General features: G+C 45.8%; 1 protein-coding gene across 7 annotated transcripts in view; it reads left to right on the forward strand.

Moving 5' to 3' along the window:
• Positions 1 to 17,350, forward strand: part of LOC123754415 (fat-like cadherin-related tumor suppressor homolog) — a 669,154-nt gene that overhangs the window by 544,546 nt on the left and 107,258 nt on the right. For all 7 annotated transcript variants that reach the window (XM_069326495.1, XM_069326496.1, XM_069326497.1 and 4 more), the window contains exon 4: positions 12,081 to 12,187. In XM_069326495.1, the coding sequence (XP_069182596.1) occupies positions 12,081 to 12,187 (107 nt within the window). The remainder of the gene's footprint in view (positions 1 to 12,080; positions 12,188 to 17,350) is intronic.

A 17,350-nucleotide genomic window follows, 5' to 3' on the forward strand; every position in this document is an offset into this window, starting at 1 on the left:
ATGTAATCCCGACTAACGCCACGGTGAGCCACAGAGGTCATGCGGCCACGTCTGTCCCCTGCTGACTCGCCCTAATGGCCACGGTGGAGGAAATGTGAGCAAATTTAAGGTTTTAAGTATACGTGAAAGAAGGTGAGTAAAAGGTGGAAGGGGGGGGGGGCGAGTGAAGGGAAGTAATATGAGTAAAGGGAGAAAGGGCCACGAATAAAGGGTAGATTAGGTGCAAGTGTTGGAGGTGAGAAGGGGACTCAACACCACTTTTTATTATTATTATTATTATTATTATTATTATTATTATTATTATTATTATTATTATTATTATTATTATTATTATTATTATTATTATTATTATTCCAGTATTATTATTATTAACACATTTAGGTACATTTTCATTTGTGCAGCTACCCTAGTCTATATGAAAGTGAGTACAGAGTGTGTCAAAAAAGCTAGCTACGTGAAGCTAAAATCCCCATCACACAGGATGGTTAGTCATACAGAGGCATGTGATAATTAGTCTGCACTGGCTGACTCTGGGTGCATTATGAGGATATCATCATGAACACAAGAGTGAATAAGGTAACAGCGATACTAGAAGTCCCAATATCGCAGGATGGTTAGTCATACAGGGCCATATGTTCAGTAGCCTACACTGGCAAATATTAGGTGCATCATCCCCGCCTCCCGCCACCAACTCTCGTCAAGTCTTCACTATTTAGCCGTCCTGAAGTGGCGTGGCGCGCGCAGCGAGTGACGGCTCTCGGAGGGAGTGTAAATAAATCTATTTAATTAATAACCCAGGTAAACCCCCCCCCCCCCCACGTCGACTTTCAGGTGTCGTGCCTTGCCATTTAGCCATGTTATTGAGGTGATAATTAGTTATTATATATACTAATTCGTTGTAGCCGGTCATTATAATTAGTTCTTGAATTAGCAAATTATTGTCGCTAGCTGTACGATAAGCAACTGGGGCTATCGTACGCTGTCATCAGCTGGCGATTCACATTGGTTTATTGGACCGGTCCTCCAATCGTCCCCAACGGACCATAATGGTTGGAAGGTTCGCGATTTCCCCCTTTCTCTTCTCTCTCTCTTCCCAATCACCCTGTTGTTGTAAAGTTTCAACCCTTTACTGATTTCTACCTGCCTCTCTCTCTCTCTCTCTCTCTTTCCTCCTTTGCCTCTTCTCTTCTTTCTTACCCCCCCCTCATTCCCCCTCCCACGTCTTCATATTATTACAGTATTATTTTCAACTGTAAATCGTCGTCTCCTCCTCCCACCCCTTCCCCCCCTCTTGCAGCGCCAGTGTTATCCTACCCACTCCCTCAGCAACCCACTTCTCCCCTAGCAACCCACCTCTCCCCTAGCAACCCACCCCTCCCCTAGCAATCCACCCCTCCCCTAGCAACCAGCAATCCACCCTCCTCCAGCCACAGGCATCCTACACCTCTCCCTCCACCAACAGCCCACCCCTCAAACATACAATTTCTCTGCCCGCAACTAGAGAGGTTTAGGAGTCCCAGGGGCCTTCTTTTGTGTTATGGTGGCCAAAACCCGGGTCGAAATTTTTGTTGCAATTTCTCATCGGTGTTCAAGGTAAAGTAAGGTAGGTGTGATGTCCCAAGGCGCTGTGGCATGAACCACCGTACTCTTAGTCCATAGGAATATCAGGCAAAGCAGGAAGGTGACTATTCAATTTCCTGTCAAATAGAATGCAGTCAAACTAAATTAATTTCAAGCACAGTGAAAAGCTCAATACCTCAGTAAACTGTACCTGCTCCACTGCTGTTTCTCAATTCTCGAATAGAATATCAACAAAAACATAAGCCACAGCTTCAAATAATTATTTGCAAATGACAGAAGAATCAGCATGGAAATTATTCCCTGTGTAAGGCCTTGAAAAGCTACAAACCTATAGAATTAGTCTTTGATTGGGTAGCAGAAAAGTAACAATTTTAAACGGTGACAAACTCCAGGTACTTGGGTATGGTGAATTGAAGAACTTAAACGAAATACAAGGTACAGGGCAAACCAGATCTCATATTAGGAAAACAACATGTAAAGGATCTGGGAATAGTGATATCAGACGACCTAACGTTTAGGGGAACATAAAGCAACAAAACATCAGCCGGAAAAATGATAGGATGGATCATGAGTGCTATTCAAACCCTTATGCTTTCCCGCCTTGAGTGCCACGCGATACTCAATTCCCACTTTCAGAGCAGGAGAGATTGCTAAACTAGAGAGAATACAGAGAATATACACGGCACGCATAGACATGATCAAGCATCGAAATTTTTGGGAGAATCTCGACGCCCTCAAAATGTACTCGCTGGAAAGGATACGAGAGAGGTATCACATAATATATTCATGGAAGATTAGGTTCATAATATAACAAAAATAACACACGGCAGCAAAAGATATGGTAGAGAGTGCAGAATAGAGTCAATAAAGAGTAGAAGTGTTATAGGCACTATCATAGAACATTGTACGAACATCAGAGGTCCACGGCATTTTAATATCCTCTCAACCAAAATAAGAAATATTGCCGTAATAATAGTGGTTGTGTTGAAAAAAAATAACTAAGAAAGTTCAGGCAAGAAGCACCGGACCAACTGGGTTGCAGAGGCTATGTGGGCCAACGGACCGCCGCTCCAAGCATCACCCTACTGGACAAAGTTATCTCTAGCTGGTAGCATCGAATAGGGGGAAGGAGAAGGGTGGTCGGTAGGGTAAAGTAGGGCGGTAGAGCTGGAAGGAAAAACTGAGAAAGGGGGAGAAATGAGAGCAGAGTGCGTGTTGTGTGAGGCTCCTCCGGACATAAAACTGGGGTTTAATTCCGTGGCATTGTGCAGTTGGCAGTGGCGTAGGTAGGGGTGACGTGGGTGGGTGGGGGGTTGCGGGTGACGATGGTGGGGCTGTAGGGTGGTGGGGGATAAGGGCTGAGGGTGAAGAGAGTGACTAGGGTGTGAGTGAAGGGTGTTCAGAGGCGCGAAGCCTGCTGCCGTAATTTCCACTTAATGACGCAATAAGGTGGCGCAGGGCAGCAAGCAGGCCTCAACCCAGGGTAGGGAAGGAAGGAGATGAGGAAGGGAAGTGGAGTAGAAGTTCGGAGAAGGGGGAAGGGAAGTGGAGAGGGGGGACCGAAGAGTGGGAAAGGGAAGTGGAGGGGGGGGGGAGTGGTACGGAGGAGGGGAAGGGGAAATTGATTACACTCAAACTATCCAACAATATTACACAGGCAGAATACTGGGTCTCAAAATTTGTATGACATTAATAAAAAATCATAAAGCCTTTGCTTTCGGTAAACTGAGAAGATTCGTTGTAACTTTGACACAAACATACAGCTTCACGTATACGAGGCGTCCTTATACAAGGCGTCCCAGAAACATCAATAACACCTTCCAGTATCATTACATACCTTAAAGACAATTAATATGCAAATACTACAAGCAGTGCTAAGCAAGGAGCTAAGAGGAGAAGCAAAACCTAACGTCCACCACATTACCAGATAATCTAGTTGCTCCATGAATCCCCTGAACACACAACTGCTGAACATCACACAACAACACCAAGCTATCAAAATGTGGAACGAGATCAAAATGTTAGAAGGCCCGAGGCTAAGTAAATTACTCTTAAGATGAGACGCCACAGTCCTACAGCTGGTAAACAAAGAGCTTGGATCGACTCGATGGCAACCAAGCCCCACAATACATCATTGCAAAATGAAATACTGACCCGAAAACATGCAACAAAACTTGTAAGTGAGCATCTAATTGTGTAGCATTTGTATACGGGACCGGATCCGGGTACGGGACGGACATAGGCTGGACGGAGTAGGCCCGTAATTAAATGCTTTAAGAAATATTGGCAATTATAAACACCCCCTAGGCCATTTGCATAGTCTTTTATGCATAGTCATAGTCGAGTCAACTGTGAAATATGGCGCGTGATTAACGTGTTACCGAAAAGAAAAAAAAGAAAAGTAAGGAAAGTAAAGCATCTGAGACCAATTTATTTGTTTCAGTGCTTCTTGAAGGGAGGAACTTGGGATATATATATATATATATATATATATATATATATATATATATATATATATATATATATATATATATATATATATATATATATATATATATATATATATATATATATATATATATATATATATATATATATATATATATATATATATTTATTTATTTATTTATTAATGATAATTTTTCCAGGAATACTGTAAATACTTATGCAAATATTCACATTTTAAATGTGTAGTTTAATCCCTCGAATATAAACATGCATTTAATTCGTATATAATTCTGTGGAAACACAATTTCATCTTTGTATTTTTGGTTTGTAGTAAGGGGAAAATAATTATTATATTTTGAAATGACCTGAAAATGCGTCGCTGACATTGCAACAAAAGTCGCTTCTTTAGTACGTTGTATATTAATGTAAAGTCCTTGGAAAGAATACTAAATCAATCGCAAATAAAAAAAAGGAAAAATCGCATCAGGTTATTCAAATAATTAGACCCAGGAATATCGAATTGCGTCACCCGCCGGCAGGTGACGCCAGGGGGGTGACGCCAGCGACGCTACCAGATGACGTCAGCAACGATATCGATGTCAACAGGTGACGCGAAATGGCGGGAAATCTGTGTGTAACAAAATATAAAGACAAAAATAATGCTTGGAATCAATAGAATAGGACCGGCAGGAATCTCATTGTGACGGGTTCCTTGTCAACAGGGCGGCCCCACAGCTCATAACTTGTAATTAAAAGTTCTATTTATGAACCATTCGCTTCAGAATGTGATGAAAATGGTCATTTCTCTTTGGCGTATATGAGAAATGGTGCCGCTATAATGACTTGTGAAGAACCGTCTGTAAAAACATAAGTGCGTGAGGGGGGGGGTGGGAGGGGAGGTCTTGGTGTGTGTGTGTGTACTCACCTAGTTGTCCTCACTTAGTTGTGCTTGCGGGGGTTGAGCTCTGGCTCTTTGGTCCCGCCTCTCAACTGTCAATTAACTGGTGTACAGATTCCTGAGCCTACTGGGCTCTATCAAATCTAGATTTGAAACTGTGTATGGAGTCAGCCTCCACCACATCACTGCCTAGTGCATTCCATTTGTTAACTACTCTGACACTGAAAAAAAATCTTTCTAATGTCTCTGTGGCTCATCTGGGTACTAAGTTTCCACCTGTGTCCTCTTGTTCACACGATAAAGAGTTTGTCTTTGTCCACCCTGTCAATTTCCCTGAGAATTTTGTAGGTGGTTATCATGTCTCCCCCTTACTCTTCTGTTTTCCAGGGATGTGAGGTTCAGCTCCCTTAGCCTTTCCTCGTAGCTCATGCGCTGAAATGATCGCTTATGAGATGCAGATGCAAGAAGGAATTTTAATAGATGTTTATTTTATAGCTGTACTTAAACTCACCGAGTTAAGTGTCCAGCACTCTATTCAATTATCATATTCAGCACTCGGTTGAAGTTTTGATATCGCGAACATAAATTTTTCCCATCAACGCTGTCTTTTTGTTAAATTCCTGCCTCCCTAAAATGCCGACAGATCAATAGTAAAGATTTCGAGGGTACCGTGTGTGATGAGACCAACTCTCCGTCATGGAGACCTGAGTGTGGTTGGTAACTGGTGGTTCCGGGGAGATGATTGGCTGTCTGAGTTGTTAGTCTGCCTCCTGTTTATCTGCCGCCTGTGTGACTCTACCTGGCGATTTGTATCTACATATCTTGCCCCTCTCTCTTTGTCCTGTCTTCCTCACCTCTCTGTTATCTCCTTCATCTCCCTGTTATCTCCGTCATCTCCCTGTTGGCTCCCTCATCTCTGTTCTTTCCCTCGTTCACCAGGCTGTTAGACGCTGCGGTTCGTGTCTGACATGAAATACAGTTGATCAGGTACCCTTTGGAGGGAAGATTGGATCTTAAATCTGTTGGCCGTGTCTGCCCGGGTCCTAAGCAGCTGAGGTGGGTAGGTTGGTGTTTAATGGATACTTGAGGATGTACCAGTCTTCTAAGACGTTAAATTTTGAGCTAGGATCTTTAACCGTATTTTTCTGTAACGTGGTTACTATACTACACTGGTGGGAAGTATGGTAACCTTCGTGGATACAGCAGATACTGATTTGCTTGATGGGGTTCTGGGAGTTCTACTCCCCAAGCCCGGCCCGAGGCCAGGCTTGACTTGTGAGAGTTTGGTCCACCAGGCTGTTGCTTGGAGCGGCCCGCAGGCCCACATACCCAACACAGCCCGGCTGATCCGGAACTTCTCTTAAAAAACAGTCCAGTTTTCTCTTGAAGATGTCCACGGTTGTTCCGGCAGAATCCCAGGCTGCAATCTCTTTACGATGTTTGTGGTCTAGTCGTCTAAGGCGTTGGCTTGGGAGTATCCAGAACATAGGTTCGAATCCTCATCACGGCTCCTGCTGATTTTCTCAGATACATCAAGTTAATGTGATTTCTCTGTGTAATGTGATAGTGCCCTCCCAGGTGATGCCTTTCCAGTGCTTATTCTGTGCTTGTCTTCGTCTTTGTTCTTGTGTTACTTGTTATTCGTGCGCATCACAGTAACAAGTGTTATGTATACATTTCAAGTTATATTTTTATGATTGGTTTTTAACGTGACTGGCAAAATTGTGTGTTATTATTTCGTTCTAACTTATAGTGCCCCTTTTGAATAACTTATTATTTAGATCTGTATTTACTCATAGTTATTTGATCTGAAACATCTCTAATTGAGAGTTTCTGAAAATGAGATTTCATAATAATTGATTTGGTTAACGTGTAGAGTTTCATGCGTTTTACTGGGGGAATGAAGGAACAGTGAGCTGCTCACGAGGCGGTCAGACCCAGTCTTGCCTGTTGCAAGGGAAAAGCAGATGAGAGGTGTAGGACGGTGTCAAGAGGCTCATCATCCTCATCATCATCCTCATCATCATTATCATCTGTGGTGTCTCTTGTCTGGGTGGTGGGCGACATACCACTCCTCGGCCCCTCCTTAACGGTACCCAGAGTAAGGTGGTGGTTGTATCATACTGTACTCCCGTCCTCACGTCCACCTACCTTCCCTCTGCTTGATACCCTCTCTCCCTCTCCCCATGCCTCGCCCACAACATCTCTCCCCTCACTTCCTATCTCACCTCCTCCCTCAATCCCTTTCCCCCTCCCCACCATCTCCCTTTCTTCCCTCGCTATCCTTCCCCGTCAGTCTTCTGCCACTCGGTCAATGTCCTGCCTTTCCTGACTTTGTCAATTAGAGAAACAATGGCAACGTCTACTGCCCGAGAATCTGGAGCTTTAAGTTTGGGAAAAGAAAAATGCTTAAATGAACAGTTCCTCTTAAAAATGCCCAAGTGAAGTTGCATCAGGTCGTCATTCATCTGGTGCTCGAAGGTATGCAGTTGCAGACACACACAGTCTAGTCGATCACAACACCACAGTGACATCATGTCGAGAGATCATTGCCATATTGACTCTACATAAGTTATACTATAACATCCCCCCCCCCCTTCCTCCGACAAAACAAAACAAAATCCACGCTTTTGGATTTCCTCTTCGCGAGCGTCTTTTCTGCCGCAAGTATCTCCACTCTCGTAAACCTCCCCATCAAATCCTAAGCTGTCCTCTGCAATCCAAGACATCCAATAACATAAAACTCTTAAGTAGTAGTAGTTACTGTAACGGGCCTGTTGGCTCATTCCGGGCGGTGCCGGTCAAGACCCATCCCCCTTTTCCCTCATACATCTACCGAGGCTATGTTCACAGTTATCTATCGGTATATTTACTATTCCACTTGTCTACCACACCTGTTGTCAATTAAGTACTACTTCAAATCCTTTCTGAACTTGAATTTATCCAGCTTACAGTCTTGGCAAAAGACTATCACAGCCTTGGCAAAAAAGTATAGACCAGTTGCACTAACATCACACATAATAAAAGTTTTTTAAAGAGTAATTAGGAATCAAATTTCTAGTTTTATGGAAAACAATGAGCTACACAACCCAGGACAACATGCATTTAGAGCGGGATGATCCTGTCTGTCACAGTTACTCAACCACTATGACAAAATCACAGAAGCTCTAGCAGAAAAGCAAAATGCAGATGTTGTATACACAGACTTTCGCAAAGGCATTCGACAAATGTGACCATGGGGTGATAGCACACAAAATGAGGTCAATGGGACTAACTGGTAAAGTAGGATGCTGGATACTCAATTTCCTGTCGAACAGAACACAGGGGGTAACAGTCAATCAAATAAAATCGAGTCCAAGCGCAGTTTAAAGCTCTGTACTTCAGTGGTGCAAGGTACAGTCCTTGCACCACTGCTGTTCCTTATTCTCATATAAGGAATATTATAGACAAAAATAACAGTCACAGCTTCGTGTCATCCTTTGCAGATGACACAAAAATTAGCATGAAAATTACCTCTGAAGAAGACATTGAAAAACTACAATCAGATATCAACAAAGTTTTCGATTGGGCAGCAGAATATAACATGATGTTTAGCAGTGATAAATTCCAGGTACTCAGGTACGGCAAAAATGAGGATCTGAAACGTAATACAGGGTACAAAACACAATCGAATCTGCCCATAGTAGGAAAACAGCATGTCAAGGATTTGGGAATAATGATGTCTGACGACCTAACGTTTAGGGAGCGTAACCAAGCAAATATTGCGGCAGCCAGAAAAATGAAAGGATAGATTACGAGAACTTTCAAATCCAGGGATCCCATCACAATGGTTGTACTCTTCAAATCACTTGTGTTATCCCGTCTTGAGTACTGCTCAGTACTCACTTCCCCCTTCAGAGCAGGAGAGATTGCTGAAATAGAGGGAATACAGAGAACATATATGGTACGCATAGGCGCGATAAAGCACCTAAATTATTGGGATCGTCTCAAAGCTCTCCAAATGTACTTACTAGACAGGAGACGAGAGAGATACCAAATAATATACACATGGAAAATATTGGAGGGCCACGTCCCAAATCTACACAGTAAAATAACAACATACTGGAGTAAACGATATGGAAGAAAATGCAGAATAGAACCGGTGAAGAGGTGCCGTAGGCACCATCAGAGAACACTGTATAAACATCAGAAGTCCGCGGTTGTTCAACGTTCTCCCAGCGACTATAAGAAATATAGCCGGAACATCTTCAAGAGAAAACTAGACTGTTTTCTAAAAAGAAGTTCCGGACCAACCGGGCTATGGTGGGTATGTGGGCCTGCGGGCCGCTCCAAGCAACAGTCTGGTGGACCAAACTCTCACAAGTCAAGCCTAGTCTCGGGCCGGGCTTGGGGAGTAGAAGAACTCCCAGAACCCCATCAACCAGGTATCAAGCAGGTACAACTATTGTTATCTGTTCTGATCTCATCTGATAGTTTCTAATCTACTTGAAGACCTCGGCCAGGTCTTCTCTCGACCTGTGCTTCTCTTGAGGAATGCAAGGCGAGCAACTTTGACCTCCCTCGTATGAGAGGTCCCTGGTCGTCCACTCTGTAATACGTGACCAGAATTAAAAGACATAGTTCAAGTGGGGCCCTTACAAGGGCCAAATATAATTGAAGAACAATGTTTATGTATTCATTGGTGACGCATCTGGTTGTAAGTCCAAACATTGCATTCGCTTTGTTATTCAAGTGAAGACACCGCTGCCTACATCTTAAATCACTACCAGTCATGACCCGCCAAGTCTTTTTCAACACTAGATATGCTAAAATTTGCATCGTTCATTCGACAGACGTTGCCAATGTCATTTCCCAAGTTTAGGACTTTGCACTTGTCACTCTTTGGCTAGTTCTGCTATGTGGTGAGGTCTATCTTGAGATTTGCAGAGTTCTCATTCAAGTATATAATTCGCCCCACTGTCGTGTCATTCGGTGACATTACTGTTCAGTACAATGTTTAGGTTGTTCACATATAGCACGAACGCAAGACCCCCTGGAAAACGCCCCCCAAGTGACATATTTCCTACTGCCTTACCACACTGATAACCTTCAACCAAACTCTAATCCAATTGTGAACCGTAATTCTCAACTTTCCAGATTAGCTTTTCTTGAGACTTCAGTGTCAAAGGCCTTACTGAGGTTAAGATAGACAATATAATAATTGTTATTGCTATCGACTGTCTCAAATACGCTTGAGACAGTCGGCTTCTCTCACATTTGTGAGAGAAGATTGCTCGGACAAGAATCAATGATTAGTGTTCTTTATCAGACCCTATGTGTATTATAGCCATAAATAACTTGCACACTGTTGACGGGATCACTTTGGCCGTCAACAGGCCGTCAAATAGCCTCTCCAGGCAGTAGAGGCTATTTGTGTTCACTGATCAATTTAATATACTCATTAGTAGGTCACAAAGTTATTTGCACTCCTTCGTGACTGCTGAACTCCACATCTGGACCTGACAATTTATTTAGATTGAATTTTTCAATTTGATTCAGTATATTGTTTTCGTTGTTTCCAACTTCCACTAAAGTTGGGTAGTTTATTTTCGTCGTCATTGTATATTGTTTCCACGTTGCGTAGGCGGAAACAACCCTTCACTGGTGAACACCGAGGCAAACTAATTATTTAGCATATTTTTCATTTGTGCCTCGATACTTGTTTTTCAGAGGCTCTGAGTAATATATCTTGGCGACGGTCTCGCTTCATGCAGGTCGGCGTTCAATCCCCGACCGTCCAATTGGTTGGGCACCATTCCTTCCCCCCCCCCCTCCCCCGCCCCCCCCCATCCCAAATCCTTATCCTGACCCTTTCCAAGTGCTATATAGTCCTAATGGCTTGGCGCTTTCTCTTGATAATTCCCTCCCTCCCTCTGTGTCCTGACATTAGCGTCTCTCAGCTTTGCAAAAGCGCGAAGAATAAGGTGGGGCAAGAACGAGCGAGGGAGGAATGTATATCTGGAATGGATAGCGCTTGATATCTGACCACAGCCGGAGACACGTTGCCTTCATGTGCCGGCCGACGGCCACACCCTTGTCTCCCAAGGAGTGCCGGACCAACCAACCGGACCAATTCCTCCAAGGAGTGCCGGACCAACCGGGCTGTGGTGGGTATGTGGGCCTGCGGGCCGCTCCAAGCAACAGCCTGGTGGACCAAACTCTCACAAGTCGAGCCTGGCCTCGGGCCGGGCTTGGGGAGTAGACGAACTCCCAGAACCCCATCAACCAGGTATCAACCAGGTATCCCGTGTGCCGGCCGACGGCCACACCCTTGTCTCCCGTGTGCCGGCCGACGGCCACACCCTTGTCTCCCGTGTGCCGGCCGACGGCCACACCCTTGTCTCCCGTGTGCCGGCCGACGGCCACACCCTTGTCTCCCGTGTGCCGGCCGACGGCCACACCCTTGTCTCCTCCCGTGTGCCGGCCGACGGCCACACCCTTGTCAGTGGTGCTGCCGTTAAGAGACTTACGAGACCGCTTTAATTGTGCCAAGAATATTACTCATATTTCCATGCATCTGTCGGTGTTTGGCGTACCTGTGGCCAGTTTCGCGAGTTGCTCTGCTCTCGCAGTCCCGTGATTCTTGCTCTGTGACCTGCACTGTTTCCGATCAACAGTTAGTTAACCGTTGACACCGTTAACTTCATACCGGAAGTTTAAATTTAATATTTTGTGTTTTGCTTGCGGTTTTAATTAACATAATGCTGACTGCCATTTCGGGGGTCTGAATAGTAGCAGGAGATTCTTATTGAATAATTATGTAATTATCGAAAGAAGGCGCCAAGTAGGTAAGCCTATGTGAACTACTCAAGCAGTTGTTGTTGTTGCTCTCTAGCAGCCAACATTTTGTGTTGACAGGTGTGACATGAGTAACCCTTTGTGTTGACAGGTGTGACATGAGTAACCCTTTGTGTTGACAGGTGTGACATGAGTAACCCTTTGTGTTGACAGGTGTGACATGAGTAACCCTTTGTGTTGACAGGTGTGACATGAGTAACCCTTTGTGTCGACAGGTGTGACATGAGTAACCCTTTGTGTTGACAGGTGTGACATGAGTAACCCTTTGTGTAAACAGGTGTACAGAAAGTAACCATTCCTTGTTTTCTCTTTGCAGGTTCCATCTACACGTCGTCCTGGTTGGATCGGGAGACGGTCTCACGTTACTGGCTAAGTGTGAGGGCCCAGGACTCAGGCACCGTGCCCAAGCACGCGACACTTCACGTGAGTGCCTCATAGTGTCACCAGTGCCATGTTCACGTGTCAAGCAGGATTGGGGGGTGGGGTGTGTTTGGGCTCCCGGGTACCACACCGCAAGTGAGTCCTCCCGACTCGTCCCCTCCCTCCTAAACTTTGGTCCAGTGGAATGGGTTCAACATCAGCACACTGACTAGAAATGGGGTTAGGGGGTCTGCACAGTGCAACGGGACTGTGCATACAGGACTCTGCAGCTGACTGTGCATAGGTGCACAGTGGCAGAAGAGTGACTTTAGAGTGTGTCGTGTCGAGGTGACTGTAGGTTGAGGGGTGCGTTTACAACGACGGGAAGAGCATGGTTGTAGGTCAGAGCGTGCAGGGTTGTACAGCAACCCGTCGAGCTGGTGTGTAGTTGAGCGGTGTAAGAGCAGTAGTGAGGTGGGTGTGGTATGGGCGGGATGCCCACGCACACGGCTCAACTTCATTACCAAGGCATACCAACACCGGCTGCACTTGTGGCCAGTCAACATGACTTTAAGCGGGAATGTTAAGAATCTGAGTAATTCGGTATTATCCAGGTATAAATCCTACACCTCTACCTGGCTCAATCTTAGCCAGACATAATCACCTGGCCACAAGTGCAGAAAAACAGAAGGAATTCCCTTCTGTACACTCCCACACTGCCGTATAATCGTGGGTGTGGCCTGTGTTTATTGCCTGAATATTCATCAGGCAGCTCTGCACTTTTGCTCCGCCAAGTATTCGAGTCCCTTCATTATGGGCGGCCATGTTGACTCTATTGAGTAGTGCTCCTGGTTACCGCCGGGACGCGGGCTCCAGAGGGGTGCGGGTTGGGCCCCACTCTACCCCTCGGCTTGTATATACACGACTAAATTATCAGTTACAGCCCCGCTCCTGTGCCAGGTAAGTCCACTACGGGCTCACCATAGCCCGTGCTACTTGGAACTTTTTGTTCCCAGTAGCTGAATCTAGAACAACAGACTATATAAATCATCATCGTCTTGGTTGTCCTTTTATATCACCTCTTCATCCAGTTCTTACCCTTCGGAGAAGCTCCTTGATACCTAGATTGTACCTGAAAAGAAGTTCAGGAAGAAGTTCAGTTCAGTTCAGTTTAAGAAGTACTTCTACTTCCCAAATTATAACTTGGTCCAACAGGCTGTTGCTTCGAGCGGTACGTAGCTTTAAGTATGCCCACTACAACTCGAACGGTCAGGCACTTCTTGCAGGAACTTGTCTCATTTTTTCATGAAGACGTCCACCTTTGTTCCGGCAATATTTTGTATGCTTGCTGGGAGAAAATGCAGAATAGAACCAGTGAAGAGCAAGGGTGCCATAGGCACAATTAGAGAACACTGTATAAACATCAGAGGCCCACGACTGTTCAACATACTCTCAGCGAGCATAAGAAATATTGCCGGAACAACAGTGGACATCTTCAAGAGGATACTAGATAGTTTCCTCCAAGGCGTGCCAGACCATCCGGGCTGTGGTGGGTATGGCGGGCCGCTCCAAGCAACAGCCTAGTGGACCAAACTCTCACAAGTCAAGCCTGGCCTCGGGCCGGGCTTGGGGAGTAGAAGAACTCCCAGAACCCCATCAACCAGGTATCAACCAGGTCTCTTGGAAACAGTCTCAAGTGGCCGTCCAGAGCTGCTTCTCTTGGCCCTTGGCACTGTATTAACCACACCGCCTTGCTCCAGTATCCACTCACACTACACTTTATGAGATGGGAAAATTGTATGTTTAGTGGACGTAAGTATGAATATACATCCCTCAGCGAAGGAGAAATTCGTGTACAAGGCAAATGGAGCTCTTATAACTCGGTTCTCATTGCTCTCCAGGCGACAATCTGCGTATTACGGCAGGGGCTCCTGTGTCTGGGCGGGACCCGACCAACGCATCAGGAGCTCCCGCGTCGGGGCGGGACCCGACCAATGCAGCAGCAATGCCGGAAATGTGCGTCACGTTGTAATGCAAATCTCCGACCCAAGTGTGTTCATAGCTGAGAGTGAAGAGTCAAATGAGGCGGTGCTCTGCAGTTTAGCGGCATGAGCGGACTCGTAATAAATGCTGTCAAAACAAGGTTAATGCAACTACGATTCGTCGATTTACGTGGTGGGGGGGGGGGGGGGGGCCTAGAGGCGCGTCTCAGTGCCAGCCAGGATTTAGCATAGTGTGGAATTTGTGTGTGTAAGGCCACTGAATGCCGAGCTGGCATTTATCACGGCCGGACTGACGCTGGTGGCATGAGGCGGTCAGTTTATGGGGCACGTTCTGAAAATGCGGCTCCTTGTATGTCATAAGATGCATGTGGGAGGGGAGTCGATGAGGGGACACCTGAGTGTACCCGCAGTAACTCCCGTCCTCTCGTTACTCACTAAATGAAGGTGTCACTCACTATATTGACGGGTCACTCACTGCAGGCCGGTGTCATTAACGAACATTTCTCTGCAAGCAAACACCAAGTTATTGAAACACAAAGAGACTAAGAGACTAATACTTCATAACTATATATAATATGGTATCAAGAAGAGAAATACTGCTTAACTAATCTCTGTAAATATTACGACTGACTTAAATAAACTGGGAACGGCTGTGTGACTTTGTATTCTTTTAACACCGCAAAGATATCAACGCCGTTCCTTACTGAAGACTCTTGCAGACGTTGGAAAAATAAGCGTATTGGATAATGCGTTATTCATGATTGTAGACGAGGCCTGAGGCTTTGGGGTAATTAGGTATACCTGCAGTGTATACCGTGGAGAGCGTTCTGGGAGGTCTTCTACGCTTCTAAAGTCAACGTTAGAGCGTTTTTACTTAATAGATGACGAGTCACAGTAACGTGGCTGAAGATATGATGACCAAACTACACATCAGAAAATTAAGAAACGACGACATTTCTGTCAGTCTTGGACCATTATCAAGTCGTGTTGGGAGCCGGTCGGCCGAGCGGACAGCACGCTGGACTTGTGATCCTGTGGTACCGGGTTCGATCCCGGGCGCCGGCGAGAAACAGTGGGCAAAAGTTTCTTTCACCCTCTGCCCCTGTTACCTAGCAGTAAAATAGGTACCTGGGTGTTAGTCAGCTGTCACGGGCTGTTTCCTGGGGGTGGAGGCCTGGTCGAAGACCGAGCCGCGGGGACACTAAAAAGCCCCGAAATCATCTCAAGATAACCTCAAGATGTTTTTTTTTTTTACCTGATAAAATCGATTCAAATGTTTACAGATACAGTTAAATCGACAGCTGAAAACCCTAACCAGAAGCCTACACGAACAGGGCCACATTGTCGCTAAAACCTCGTTCTCGTGGCTCATGAGAAATTATTAATGAATCAGCATTCTTTATGGATAAATTGTTTAGTTCTGTTGGACCACACAGCCTGTCTTCTCTGATTTGAGTCCGAGATAGTAAAACTAGCCCATTGAATGTTTGTATACACATGACGTCAATGATCTCCCGACGTTCGGAATGTGACAAACAGCCTGGTTGACCAGACCGCCAACCAGTAGCTCTAGTAGAGACCGGCCGTGGGGGCATTGATTCCCGGAACCACAGACTGGTAGACAACTAATTATCTATAAATCAAATCAATTCCCGAATTATGGCCGCTGTTACACCGGATAATCTGGCTGTGTACTTACCAGCCTTTTGCGAGAGGTAACATCCAGTGCTCTTGTCGTTAGCACACGGGTCTGGGTTCGAATCCTGACCAAGATACTATAAATGGGCTTCGTTCTCGCATTGTTCGCTTCTGCGCTACACTGAGCGGTAATTAGGGAAACCTGGATGTAAAACTATTGAGAGACATTGTTCTTGAGGAAAAAAAAAACATGGCGCGAAGTAACCAAACCGGTTCCAGTACCTGGTCCGAGGCCTCAAAAGCAGCTCTGAAAAGATTGTCTGTGAGGCTCTTAAGTTATCAGATGTGGTTTCCCGCCAAGATTGGCAGCCTTCCACTGTAGTAAGGCAACCCCGTCATGCCGGTTACACTCAAGCTGTTGGCTTTAGCGGCCGCCCTGTTCACACCTCTCGTGTCACAATCTCAAGCGCTTGGACTTCCAGTAGTGGTGAACTCGGTCCGCATGTCTCCCAGCTACTGACCGTGCGAACGCTTAGTGATGTTTATATATAACAGTACAACAAACTGCTTGGCATTTACCAGGTTGACGTAAGTGCAACAGCGCTTGTGTGTAAAGTAACACCTTGGGGTAATCTTTCTGCATGCAACAGAAAAGTCGTAAGCAAATCGGTTTATATCATGCTCATATATCATGTACCAGACGGCATAAATATAGTGTGTCGTGCGGAGCCCAGGTGGTGCATGGTGGCATGTGTACCAGCCCTAAGCGGACTGCTAGTATAGCCTTGAATGCGAGGGGGTGCATTCATGAGGGCTGCATGTGTGTGTGAGGGCTGCATGTGTGTGAGGGTTGCATTCGTGAGGGTTGCATGTGTGTGTGAGGGTTGCATTCGTGAGAACTGCGTGTGTGTGAGAGTTGCATTCGTGCGAACTGCATGTATGTGAGGGTCGCATTCGTGAGAGCTGCATGTGTGTGAGGGTTGTTGCATGTGTGTGTGTGAGGGTTGCATGCGTGAGGGCTGCATGTGTGGGGGTGCATGTGTGTGAGGGCGCCTCGGGTGACAAGGTGAAGCAGCAGCAGTCGCACCATCTGGGAGGCGGCCGGCCGGCCTGGCTGCCACCAGCACCGCCCTGGGCACCTTGTCTCCTCCCGTCCGGATCCGGCCGCCACTCCTGTCCCGACATGTATTTCAGTTGACCGTAACCGTTGTTTGTTTTTGCTTTTAAATACAGCTACTTGGAAAAAAAGTTGCAAAGTAGCAGGGACCATGGCGAGCCCGTAGTGGACTTACCTGGCACAGGAGCAGGGCTGTAACTTTGTGTGATTGTAACCTTACTCGCGGTCTGGCGTTAAAGTCATTAATACTTGGAATGCTACATAGTCTTATTTTCATAATCATTTCTTTGTGTACTTCCACACACTTGCTTTGGTAAGGCTGCCACCATTAATGTCCAATCTGGTATTCATCATCAGACTTAATACAGCAGCTGACTAGAATCGTCCATGAAAGTCGGAGGAACCAAGGGAAGCCCTTGGCAGCGTAGGTGCATAATTATGTGGACTGGAGGCTCTCGCAGCCTGGTG

This window comes from Procambarus clarkii, chromosome 18 (assembly GCF_040958095.1).
Source record: "Procambarus clarkii isolate CNS0578487 chromosome 18, FALCON_Pclarkii_2.0, whole genome shotgun sequence".
NCBI classification, from domain to species: Eukaryota; Metazoa; Arthropoda; class Malacostraca; order Decapoda; family Cambaridae; genus Procambarus; species Procambarus clarkii.